The sequence below is a fragment of the Pezoporus occidentalis genome, unplaced genomic scaffold, assembly GCF_034315485.1.
Source record: "Pezoporus occidentalis ecotype Australia unplaced genomic scaffold, CSIRO_AGI_Poc_V1 ctg1, whole genome shotgun sequence".
Classification (NCBI taxonomy): Eukaryota; Metazoa; Chordata; class Aves; order Psittaciformes; family Psittacidae; genus Pezoporus; species Pezoporus occidentalis.
The window spans coordinates 13,642,112-13,655,155 of record NW_026912778.1 but is presented as its reverse complement, the minus strand read 5'-3'; the positions used below and the strand labels follow the sequence as shown (position 1 = coordinate 13,655,155).

Genomic DNA, 13,044 nt, shown 5'->3' with positions numbered 1-13,044 from the left:
GGTGTTTGGCCCCTTAATTACAGTTATCAGGCAAAGACTATAGCTGAGGCAAATTGTCACGTGTTATTACTGTGACTTACCTTTTCACAGGTGGCAATCATGATTGCAAAACTCTGCACATAACAAAATGTTCTTCTGTCAGACCAAGGTTTCACCATAAATTAATCTACCATTGTTTCTTGCCTAGAGATTTATTAACAAGCACATAAATATTATATAAAGTATTTCTGAATATAGAAAAATCTGTGTACATATACATGCAGTGTGTAAAGACTATGTTCAATAGTTTCTTTTGATGTTGAGGTTACTGAGGAATCAAAAGATAAAGTATTTTTAGATTCTTTCTGCATGTCAATAATGTTAAAGGATACAAATATCTTAAGAGGTTCTTTGACCGCATGTATTCCAATTCAGTTGGTGTTAGCCTTTCATTTATTGACGGCTTGTGCCAGTGTCTCTATGAGCTATGTGTGTCTGTGTGCAAACAGCATTGACAAAAAAGACATTCCATAATATCCAAAAGACACTGGTGTTAACTTTTATAAACACAAAGACAGCTATAATTACACTTGGTATCATGGAAGTTTCTGCCTCTGATTTCAATGATCTTAATGTTAATTCTTCTGAGAACTTGATGGCTTTTCCTGAAGGCCACTTAACTTTTTTTTTTTTTGGTAAGATACATTTAAAAAAATAAATTAAAAAACCTCTATAAAACTATTTTTTTTGCGATAACTCCTAAAAGTCCCCTTTACATAGAGCTCGCTCTCACCTCAGCAGAAATTTTACACACTGGTCACTTACTGGGTCAGATCACTTTTCCGTAGTTTTGCAGTGGGATCCATCTTCTCAGCTTTGGTGAGATTCTGTTGCAGGATCTGAACCTTATTCTATGGAAATGTATTTTTAATGTGGCCACAATTCAAGAAGCCATGTATGCAAATACTTATGTTCAAGTAAGTCCAATACAAAGTACCTGATTATGCAGCATGACTGTAGGGCTCATCAGTGCTTATCTGTATGAGTAAGATTCCCAGCTGTAGGGAATTAGCTTCGGGAATGTCGGCGATGACTTCAAAACTGAGTTTTTAAGGAGTACCATGATTTCACTCATACTGCTGTCAGTAAAACAATGTAAAGTTACACAGTGGCCAGATTTTAAAATCTTATCTCTCAATATGTCTTAATGTTAAATCTTAGCACTTATGGTTGGACTCAATGATCTGAAAGGTCTTTTCCAGCCTAAGCCATTCTATGATTCTATGTCAGCCTCATATAAATTTAGCATTTTCCTTTCTCTCCTTTTTTTAGCTATGATGGCATTTCTGTTTGACCTAAAGGCTTTAGTGGACATGATGTCTATTGGTACACTTCTTGCTTATTCACTTGTGGCAACCTGTGTCCTTATTCTTAGGTGAGTCAAAACCATCCTTTTGTATTCTACTGTGTTTTATTTTGTGTTGGTCAGTATATACACAGAAGTGACATTTACAGAGTGTGTTTTTTGCTAGATAACTCAATGGTTAAAAATTAGCTATATGTGTATAAACAATCACTAAGAAGCACCTTTAATTCAGTTCAAATTCATTGTTGCAATAATTTACACTTTAAAAAAGACTCTGTTATTCCATAGTGAATTATTTAAAATGTATTTTTAAAAATATACTTAAATTTTAACAAGGCAGATGTAAAATTTCAGTTTATGCCAGTTATCAGGCCTCTACAGTACATGAAGCAAGTCAGAAAGGTGCCCCCTCCCCTTCCCTACCACTGACCACCAGACTCTGTCACCTATTTTTGTACGAGACTGATCATATATCTGACTCCTTGGTGCATTTATGTAGCTTTAAAAAATGTACCAAAAATACCCAAGCCCCAGCAAAAATTGAGTTGCCGTAGTTTGTTTATATATGATAGTGACTAACAATATATGCTGCTGCAGTGCAGTTCTAAATTGGGAAATTCTAAACCTCTACTCCCAATAACCTAGTATTTAAATACACTCTTAGACTCATATTGCTTCAAATCCCAAAGTAAGCTTTATTTTTTTCTACTATGTTCTTTGTTTTATGCATAGGTACCAACCCAGTTTAAGTTATGAGCAACCAAAATATTCCCCAGAAAAAGCAGCTTTGGCTGCATCTGAAAGGGAATCTGCAGTAAGTGAATCACAGATAAATATGATACAAGAGAAACACTTCAGTCTTCAGGCGCTGATTAATCCATCCAGTTTACCTACTGAGCAAACTGCAACTACAGTTAGCTTTTTAGTGGGTCTGTTAGGTAAGTATTCAGCTGTCCAAACTCATGTAATACATTAACATAAATAATGGAATTTTACTAAAGGCAAAATTAAAAATCCAGTGATAACATGCCTTCTTTCAGTCATAATTAATGTGTCATTCTGCAGAATGCTTTTATACTTCTTGATGGCTCTAACCTGTAGTGTGGTATGTTTTCCTTTAATTAAGCATTTTCACAATAACATTTCATACTGAAGACCTGCTATCATTCTTCTTAAAGCTACCTTCCTCATCAATACAGAGATTAAGTGACCTTTTTCCTATTTTCATCATTTTGTCTTCACACAGCTTGCTTGGTTTGTGGTTTGAGTGTCCTCACTACATACATGAATCATTCCATTGCTAACTTGGAGCTCTGGAGTATTGGCCTTCTTGCTGTGTTCATGACATCCTTCATAGTTACCATTCTTCTCATCCAAAGGCAGCCTCAGAACCAGCACAAAGTGGCCTTTATGGTGAATAACATATTCTCTATGTCATTCTAATGAGAAGTTTGGATGTATTCTAACAAGTGGGAGAGGGGCACTGCCACTATTTCAGGTTTTTTGGTGAAGGTAAGAGTAGTGGATCGTCATGGTTGAATCATCAGCCTGTGTAGCCCAGTCCAGACCTTCTCAGGACTGGAGAAAGGGTTTTATTGCTGCAGATAGAATGTATAACATGCATAGGAGCATGGCTGCAGAAAATGGCTGTACCGCTGATGTTGGTATGAACAGCTGCTATTGTAACAAGGAGGCCTGACAGCACTGATCATCTAGATATTCCTTTAGGTACATCCTCAAAAGTATGCATTGTTGAGATCCAAGCAATTTTAGACCTCAAGCATTTAGAAACTGGAAAATGATTCAGAAACTGATCAGTGTACAATCACTGGTCTGTGCTGTGGGCAATACCATAGACCACAGTATAGTTCATACCCTCCAGAGTATAATCTTTCTATTTTCAGCTTTCATTTACATTCTAAGATTAGAAATAATAATGTACAGTGGTCAAGGTCTAGAACTCCAGTGGAGCTGGGAGGCATTTCAGAAGGAAGGGATATATTAAAATATATATAATATTTTTCAGTTGTAGAAACAAGAATTCATTAGTATATGTTCAGCACAAACTGGAAAGTTTTTCTAGACAGTCTTAGAGAATAGATGTTAAATATAATGTATTTCAAGAGTTTAAGATATGTAGAAACTGGTCGTTAAACCTAGTGAAGAAGAAAATTTTACTATATTCCAATAAAAGATCCACCTCAATTCTTTTTTAGTGATTAGATGTGTCACCTCTAGTGTGTGTTGTGTAACTGAAGTGTGACATGCAAGAAATTATCTTTAATACATATGTACTAAATATTTCCTTTTAGGTTCCACTAGTGCCATTTTTGCCATCATTAAGTATCCTGGTAAATATTTACTTGATGGTACAATTAAGTGGAGACACTTGGATCAGGTTTAGCTTCTGGATGGCACTTGGTAGGTACTTCTGTTCATTTCAGTCACTTTTCATATTAAAACTCACTGATCCCATTTTAGAACATTTGTTTCTATTCATTTAAATACTTGAAAATAATTCTATTTTAATAAAAGCTGATATTTCTCATAAAAAATAGAATGTGCTTCAGAAGTAGTATTTATATGCAGTCAAAAAAGTAAGTACATTTTTGAGGTAACAGAAAGAATCTAAGTTACAGGACTAATTCAATAAGCCACATTTTTTCCCTTAATAGAGTTAAAATGGTGCAGAAGCCTGTTACAAACAGTTATACCAGTCATTCTTCTTTAAGATGTGGAAAATTGTATTAATTCAATCTAGATATAAATTAGAGACAGTAGTTTCCATGACCTACTAGAGCATTTAATTACACAAAGATGATGCAGTGGAATTTCCATAGAAACAGGAAAGACCTGAAGCATGAGCTCTGATTCCGATACCTGAAGAAACTTGCTTTGGAAAATATATTCAGCCAGAGAACGTAATAACTAACCATTTTTTAATGCACTACTTGCCTCTTTTCCTTTTGGAAGGCTTCCTCATTTACTTTGCCTATGGTATCAGACACAGTCTTGAAGGTCATCGTAGCAATGGAGATGATGAATCTTGTTCAGAAAATAGTGGGTTGCAAGAAAAGAACCCTGTGGAAGAAGTGGATGAACCTGAAAATGCAAATGAAAGTGATCAGTTTCTTGCACATGAAAGGACAAGTGAATGTTAATCTATGCCAGCATGCAAGTCTTTTAAACCTTTAGTTGACATTTTACTTGTGGACTGAAATTTCAAAAGCTTTCTGCCAATGTTGTGCCTCTTGAAAGTGTTTACTACAAGGCCTGTCTGATATTTTGGACAAGCTGCTAATCCATCTTCAACGTTTCAAATCTGACAGCATGGAGATTAATATTTAAACTACAAAAAAGAAACCAAAACAAAACAAAAGAAATACCCTTTGGCAAGCAAAATTTTGGACGTATTGTTTGAACTGTCATCCAAAATCATGGGCAATCATAAAATACAAAGAATTTTAGAGCTGCCTTCAAGAAGTTCTGAATATTTGATGCTGCATTGTGAACAGAAGTGTCTTTAGTGCCTTCTCCTTATCTCTGTTACGTGTTTTGGTTGCAATCTGATAGCTCTCTTCTTTCTACAGAAGTAATTCACATGGGAGACAAATTCCAGACAAGGCTGGAAAGTATCTGCAAAATGAATGGTAATTGTACAGATCTTACAGTTTGCAAAAATTAGAAGATCCTATATATATGCAAAAAAAAAGTAATTGCTTATCTTTACTAATCAGTAGTCGTAGAGAACTCAAATGATAAAGGTACTTCAAAGGCTTTGAGTCCCTCTAAATAATATTCCAGATTTCTACTCACATGAATTCCTTTCCTTTCAGATATGCTGTGTGTATAAAATAATACTCCCAGGAGGAGATATGGGTTGGTTTTTTTTTCTGCAAAAGAATCTGGGAAATAATGTGTTGTTCACAGTATTGACAGTGACATTGGTGTATGATTTAGCAAGTATTGTGCTTTTGATTTCTGAAGGGTCAGGATTTTATCCCTGACTATATGATTTGGTACTGACATACAGCAGTCATCAAGTTTTCTTATTTACTACTCATTTATTCCTGTATATTCTGTTCTCCTTTATCATGTGCCAGAGCTGATATTTCTCAGATTAGTTGTTACACATTGCTTCTCCTCAGGACAAGTTAATGCACAAAATCCCAGCCTTCCTTTCAGATGGAAGGGGAGGTTAAGGAAACAGAGGACCAGGCTCTGGAAAAAATCCTTGTCAAAACAGTATTTCAGCGCTTCATGAAGCCTTAAGCACATGTTAGCACAGCAATTTTTTGTGAGCCAAGCCTACATCCACAGATCCATTCATGTGGGTAGAATCATAGAATCATAGAATAGTTAGGGTTGGAAAGGACCTTAAGATGATCTAGTTCCAACCCCCCTGCCATGGGCAGGGACACCTCACACTAAACCATATCACCCAAGGCTCTGTCCAACCTGGCCTTGAATACTGCCAGGGATGGAGCATTCACAACTTCCCTGGGCAACCCATTCCAGTGCCTCACCACCCTTAAAGTAAAGTAAAAGAAGTAAAGTAAAGTAAAGTAAAAAAGAAGTAAAAAAACTTCTTCCTTATATCCAATCTAAACTTCCCCTGTGTAAGTTTTAACCCATTACCCCTTGTTCTATCATTACGGTCCCTAATGAAGAGTCCCTCCCCAGCATCCCTATAGGCCCCCTTCAGATACTGGAAGGCTGCTATGAGGTCTCCATGCAGCCTTCTCTTCTCCAGGCTGAACAGCCCCAACTTTCTCAGCCTATCTTCATATGGGAGGTGCTCCAGTCCCCTGATCATCCTCATGGCCCTTCTCTGGACTTGTTCCAACAGTTCCATGTGCTTTTTATGTTGAGGACACCAGAACTGCACACAATACTCCAAGTGAGGTCTCATGAGAGCAGTGTAGAGGGGCAGGATCACCTGCTTCGAGCTGCTGGTTATGCTCCTTTTGATGCAGCCCAGGATACGGTTGGCTTTCTGGGCTGTGAGACTATCCAAATGCTAATTTATGTAAAGAACCAAATTATTGCAGCTGGGTGAAAAATAATTTTAAAGCTGGGGAAAATGAAACTGTTCTTTCAACATAAGTCATGTTACCTATCAAAGGCACACAGACATTTTAACACTTTCTCAGCCGGTAGTAGTCTCAAGTCCAGTGAAGAATTCCACAATATGATGTTATTTTGCAAGAATGTATTTATAAAAATTACTTCCTGAAGTATGACCTGTCTTGGACTTTCTCATGGAGAGTTGCCATCTGTTGCCAGTACTCATCATTGGTGTTAATCTCTACTGTTAGCAATTAAAACTTTAGATGCCATGAGAGCTATTTTGGCTGACAGTGAAAAGTACTTTTTTATAATAGCTGGAATTTCACAAAAAAAAAAAAAAAAAAAAAGGAAATAGTTAAGCTGTTTCTGTCTTCCTCCTGTTCTTTTTCACAGCAGTAGATTAACACTTTTTAGTATTAGAACAACTTCTGTTATTGTAAAACAGTAGTGTGCCTAAACGCTGAATGGCAGAAGACTTCTTGATAGAAACCCCTGCAGACAGAAAACCAGGTGGGATACCGGGGCTGGTATCTCACCTTGGAGCAGGTCTGAGGTTTTCAGCCCGATGCCTTCTTTCTCAGCTTGTACTGGGAGAGCAGGGTCGTGCAGTGCTGGCAGCAGCCAGTGGATAGATGTGTGCTGTTGCACCAGTGACCTCTACTGGCTACACGGCATTAGGAGTAGCAATAGGAAAATTTTAAGAGGCATTGTAACTGAGTTTCCAGCGTCTCTAACTGCAGCTGCTGTTGTCCTAAGGCCCGTTGTTATTGGTGGTCCTCAGAAACGGAAGGGGCTCAGTGGATGAGGAAAAACTATAGGGTAGGTGGCAATGGGATACTGCTTTCTAATATATCCTAATCCATCCAGAATTGATCACAACCGATGACAATGGCTTTACAAATGCCATTAAAGGAAGACTCAAATCTCACATTTGACTAACACAAATAGATGATATGCTAAGTAAATATTCGGTTGATAGGAAAGGACAGGAAGTCTCAGGGCAGTTTGTAGAGCTATTGATAACTTTCAATACCTCTATTCAGTAACTGAAAGATCTGTCTATGTCAGTTGGATCTGCTGTTTTAGTTTTAATTTTAGTTCTCAACTGGGGCCTATTTTTATGCCAAAAATGACAAAAGAACTGTATGTTTTTGTTTGAAATAGTAGAAATGTAAGACTTTCCAGGCTCTTGAAAGGAACCCAATGTAGTAATTCTTAGAGATGTCAAAACAAAGGTTTTATAAATAAGTAACCAGAAAACTAATTAAATGAATGTATGTTCTGTTGGTTTTAATCTGATAAGTATCTGAAATAGAGAAGCTGATGCTTTTCCTCATCAGCTACAACTCTGTTGAGCACGGCCTCTTCAGTTGTTATACTTTCGGAGGACATTCTTAACTTGTCTTGCCCAGTACTCTCAAATCCTCAGCTGTAAAAAATACGCTGTTGCTGTGGAAGTGAGTGCTCAGGTAAAGGTTTTTCATGATTTCTTTACAAGCCTACACTGGAAAACAGCTCTTTTAAAATCCCTTACACATCTCAGCGTGTGGGAGGCAGAGACTTGCTTTTTCCTATGGTTGCTGATGTTGCAGAGCAGGCGAGCCAGGCTCCCAAGATGCAAACTGCTGCTGTTCTGTGATGTGCAAGTAAGACCCCATTCATACCCAAGCCCAACATACAGAATATATGTTTGCATGCCTGTCTATGTGTTTGCATCTGTCTGATATTATCCCATAGTTATTTTGATGTACTGGTTAAAATAACTTCTGTACCGCACTGGAATTTTCCTTTGAAGGGATTCTGTCAATATAATACACTTCTGACTTAGCTAAGACTTTTGGAAATAATTACAGAAAATACATTTTCTAGCTTATTTAGCTAATGGATGTGTCAGCACTTTGTGTATTGACAGTTTCCCATTTCATCTGTATGAATATTTCTCCCCCTGCTTAGAGAAATTAATTATATGAAAATAAAAGAAGGTGCCTGTACAAATGTTGTTAAGGCAGATGGGAGCAGCTGCAGCACAGGAACTATCCACTTAACTAATGAGATATGAAAGGAAATCATGGGGTATTTTCAGATGCTTCAACTGTGCACAGCTTATTTATACCTGTGTATAGCTGAAGTCATTATTAGGCAGTGGCTGAGTAAGAAAACGACAAGCCAGAAATGAGATATTTATGCTAATTTTGGACTGTATTTGTGTGCGCAGTCTTGAAATTACAGATGCTTTAGTGGTACTTCGCAGGAGCAATGGACATGGCATGATAGTCCTTACACAGGAGCTGTGTATGAAACAAATCCTGATTTTGTTCTTGCATTTACTGTATGTCTGTATTTTCAGAGAGAGCAGCTGAAAGCATGACTTCAGTGGAATTAAATGATTGTTGTTATTTTTTAACATGGTTGTTGATACTGTAAATTGTTCTGTACAGATAATAATGGTATATATTAACTCAAAATATCTATTATTGGAGGTAGCTTATTCGGGTTTTGTTTCTTTGTAGAAAAAATCCTCCAAAAACATTATTTGCATTGGTACATTCTGGATGTGCCTTTAGATAGGGGAATTATTCTTACCCATTTGGATTTAAGAAAGTAAGCCAAAGCATATTTAAGGGAGAACAAATACATCTTTTTTGTTCTGAGGGATAAGAGTTATAAAGCATTTCTGTATAGTTCATGTTAACTGAAACGATCTTCTTATGGTATTCCAGTCCAAATCCTGCAATAGGAAATTTTATAAGGTATCTTAGAAGTCATTGTCTTTTATCCTGGATAATGTATGTTTTTTTCCTGCACAACAAATGCTGGTTAGATTCCTGAAATGTGTGTATTATGTTTATGTCACAATGTGTTGAAGCCCTTTATATTACCTGCTGTTAGAGTGCTATCAGTAATAAATGTCAATTGTAGTGATATAGAGTAACTTATGTACTTACTTATGAATTTAACTACTAACACCCACAAACTTAAAATGATACAATGAATTTAGAATCAAAATACGGTAAAGTTTAAATATATATTCTATATTTTATTAGATGATAAATGTACAAATCTAGCCACCTTCCCCCTAAAATTAATGCAGATATTTATATATATATTTAAGAAATGAAAGGTATACTTTTTTCATGGAGGTTTTAATAAGTGCCAATATCAAATGTGCCATAAGCATCCTGAGATACCAAAAGCAGAACAACCTAGGTGAAATTTGTGACAGTGCAAGAAATCTGTGCAGGACTGTGCAATTGTTTTAATCAGGTGTGATGCCTTTGATATGGGGGTGCATTATGTACAGTAGGAATTTAATTCACATGACAGCTGGCATGCGTTATTTGGTTACAGAGAAAAACTAAAAGCACCTTTTAATGCTCTCAGGCCCTAATTCTTTCTAGACTTGCCAGGAAGTCTATACTAATTGCAGTGTGTTCATTTAAAGCACTGAGATTACTCAGTGTTAGGCAAATACAACAGCGTAGGTGGAATTTCATATAGTGTAGGATACTTGTATTTTGTTTTTAATTACCTGTGCCTTTAGTATTTCTTTCTGGTATATGTTTTGAGAACCTCTGCATTTTTAGTAGTTGGACCTTTCAAAAGCTAACTATAATGCCTTTACCATCTCCTGATCAGTTTTCGAGTTTTAGAAATTTTGAAAACATTAGCTAAGTTGAAGGTTTCTGTGCATAGACATGCATTACAAAAAACTATGTGTATAAATATCTTTATTTTTATTGTCATTTGGACAAGTTCTGTTTGTATGTTTTCATTGAGCCTGGTGCCAAGTAAACTCCAGCTTCACCAGGTTTAGCTGGAGTCAGGGCAATGGATAAAAGGATTTGAATGATTAGGAGGGATATTTTTCTTTTGTGTTACCAGAAAGTAAAGCATGAAATGTGTTACATATCTTTAAGAGTAGTTATATTTTAAAGAACAGTAATGCTCATATCCATTTTAGCTTTTCTCTTTGTTCATATGTACATTGTAGTGATTATTTCTGTATTATATGCTGCTGAGCATACAAAATGTAGATAGAATGATTATGATGCAACTTAAAACTACAAATTCATATTTCATTGAAGTGCTCTACCAAAATGAGAAGTCTTGAATTTTTATGAATGTAAAAATGCTTATATTTAAGAATATGGTGCTTGTTTTTTCACTTTCACAATACAGCTGTAATCACTGATATTTTTAGTTACCTTTGTTCCAAATTCTGAAGGAAATCACATTGCTCTTCATTTACTGTAAAATGTGCTTCATGGGACAACGATTGTGCATTTGTTCCGTATTTTTTAAATAAAGTTGAATATTACTTGTACTTCATACTTGTAACCTAATTCTCTAACTCTGTAACCCCTGTTACCACTGTAGTTTTAGTAAACACTGAAATTATCATTAGTATGTCAGATATCTCATGTGATGACATCATACAAACCATAACTCATTTAAAATGAAAAACATGATAACTTGTCTGATTTTACAGAGGGGCAGTAGTCTGGAGATGGGGATAGTAGCAGCGTTTGTTTCATACTTGCTTCCAAGACCTCAGGAAGACACTGAAATAGAGAATAACACCCTTTGATTTGGGCATTGTGTCTTATGGTGCCAAACCAGAGCTGATGACAGGCTTGATTTCCAGAGGGAGTGAACAGTCCTCAGCATTCATGGTGCTCAACATTCTGAAGCACCAAGCCTTGCCCTGGCAGCATCTAGCCTCAAAGCTGGATGGATAAAAAACCCTGTTGTCTCTTTTTTCTCTTTTTTTTTTTTTTTTTTTTGGGGGGGGGGGGGTGGGGGGGAAAGAAAAAGAAAATAACTCCCTCAACTTTGAACAGTAGTGTGGTTATATCGGGAGAATAAAAGCATGAACTAGAACTAGATGATCTTAAGGTCCTTTCCAACCCTAACTATTCTGTGATTCTATGAGTATACTGTACTTCTATGTAATTCCTTGCAAAGATTTCAAATGATTAATGATTGTACACACAATTTACCAAGACTGACCTTGAAAACCATGGTCCTATGAAGCAGTGGTAATATGGCCACTGATTTAAATGAAAACAAGTCATTCTGCAAGTATCACATTTAAAGCACTGGGCTGAAAAGATGTATTTAATATACCAGTTTACTCATGTGGAGAGCTATGGTCATTACAAGAAGGTTTACATTAGTTCTTCTGATGTGACTATAAATGAAAATGTAACTTTTTTTTAGGCACACCCATTTAAAACTAAGAAAATTAAAATTCATAAAAATCACTTTATTTCTTCATTATACACATCTATACAGGGAAAAAGGTTGCCAGCTTAAACACGTCTTAAAATTAATGCAGTCTGAGTGTTATTTCAAAGTACTATTACCATGTTTTCCAAAATATACTAACATTTGGAGCTCAGTCATCATTAGATCATTGGCCTACCATGTGTGTGAAAGGAAAATGGAAATTTGACCTACGAAGGCACATAAGAATTTTAACTAGCAGTTTTGCTGATGACAAAACCCCACTCTTTTCAGAATATAAAACTTGGTGGTATTCTAACAGTTTAAAGTGGGAAAGACTTTTAAAATACCTTGTAGCAACAAAAATATCATTTTGCTTAATGTGTTACACGTAACTGATGACATGTTCAGGTTACGCTGATGTGTACTCAGGGCACTGCATAAAACCCCTGAGAACTGTAATAGAACTGTAGAATGAAAAAGAGACCATGAAATTTCATCATTTTACTCCACACCTGGGTCCTGCTAGCTCTTTTACTGCTAACCAGGTACCCCAGGGTGAAGTCTTGGAGCAGGCTCAGTCAAGCAGGTCTGGAACTCCACATGTGTATGTACTTACGAGGGTAAGGGAGCATTATGTATATGCCTTCTATTAATTCTTTTTTTATTATGGATGCAGCTAAAGCCCAGACTTCCTTTAAGATCTGTAAATTCTCTGCTCTTCTTACATCTACTCAGGCCCTGGAACTGTGGCCAGGGGCACCATTCCCCAGGTACTTCACCTGCACCAAACTGTGGTCTTGTCTACTACAGGATGTGCCTGTGACTTCCGTCAGCCATTATTTTTCCTCCTCTCAGTCCAGTGTCTTCATCCTGCCCTGCATCTACCTTTGAGGTCCCTCCAGTCACATTTTCCCAGCCCTTCTCCAAGGAAACCCTTAGATTTCAATAAACAGCTTTTGAGAGGTCAGTGTGGGTGTAAACACACTCCCAGCAAATTTGTCAAATTTGCCATGTTCATCTCTTAGCACTGAAGGGATACCTGCACACAGTCAATTGTACATGAAGACTGTCATGGACTATGGGGCCCTAAATACCAATGCATAGATATTTCCTCTGGTTTTTCATTTTTCCTGAGAAAGCACCTGGGGATCTCTTTGCTGTGGCAGGCTGGAATGAGTGCAATAGTTTGACTGTACTTTTGCTGTCTTAGGCCAGCACTAACGTGTGCCTCCTGTCCAATCATAGGGTCACTAAGTGCCATATAACTTACCACTCCCCTCTGCAGACCCAGCTACAGGCCCAAAGACAAACAGTTTCCACCCATGCAAGGCTAAGTATGGCAAAGAGCAGCTGCCACCGATGAGCTAATTCCAGCACTAAACCTCCACAGCTGGCCCTAG

General features: G+C 37.0%; 1 protein-coding gene and 2 long non-coding RNA genes across 6 annotated transcripts in view; 2 read left to right on the top strand and 1 right to left on the bottom strand.

Moving 5' to 3' along the window:
• Window positions 1–4,728, top strand: part of SLC7A2 (solute carrier family 7 member 2) — a 50,898-nt gene extending 46,170 nt beyond the window's left edge. For all 4 annotated transcript variants that reach the window (XM_062639309.1, XM_062639468.1, XM_062639232.1 and 1 more), the window contains exons 8-12: window positions 1,312–1,414; window positions 2,078–2,283; window positions 2,592–2,758; window positions 3,658–3,766; window positions 4,319–4,728. In XM_062639309.1, coding sequence (XP_062495293.1) covers window positions 1,312–1,414; window positions 2,078–2,283; window positions 2,592–2,758; window positions 3,658–3,766; window positions 4,319–4,506 — 773 coding nt within the window. In that variant the 3' untranslated portion in view covers window positions 4,507–4,728. The remainder of the gene's footprint in view (window positions 1–1,311; window positions 1,415–2,077; window positions 2,284–2,591; window positions 2,759–3,657; window positions 3,767–4,318) is intronic.
• Window positions 1–5,880, bottom strand: part of LOC134175281 (uncharacterized) — a 124,091-nt gene extending 118,211 nt beyond the window's left edge. The window contains exon 1 of the long non-coding RNA XR_009968967.1: window positions 5,722–5,880. This is a non-coding gene — a long non-coding RNA (uncharacterized LOC134175281). The remainder of the gene's footprint in view (window positions 1–5,721) is intronic.
• The window catches only part of LOC134175217 (uncharacterized), a 123,847-nt gene extending 117,080 nt beyond the window's left edge, over window positions 1–6,767 (top strand). Inside the window, exon 2 of the long non-coding RNA XR_009968930.1 lies at window positions 6,509–6,767. This is a non-coding gene — a long non-coding RNA (uncharacterized LOC134175217). The remainder of the gene's footprint in view (window positions 1–6,508) is intronic.
• The last annotated feature ends 6,277 nt before the right edge of the window (window positions 6,768–13,044 follow it).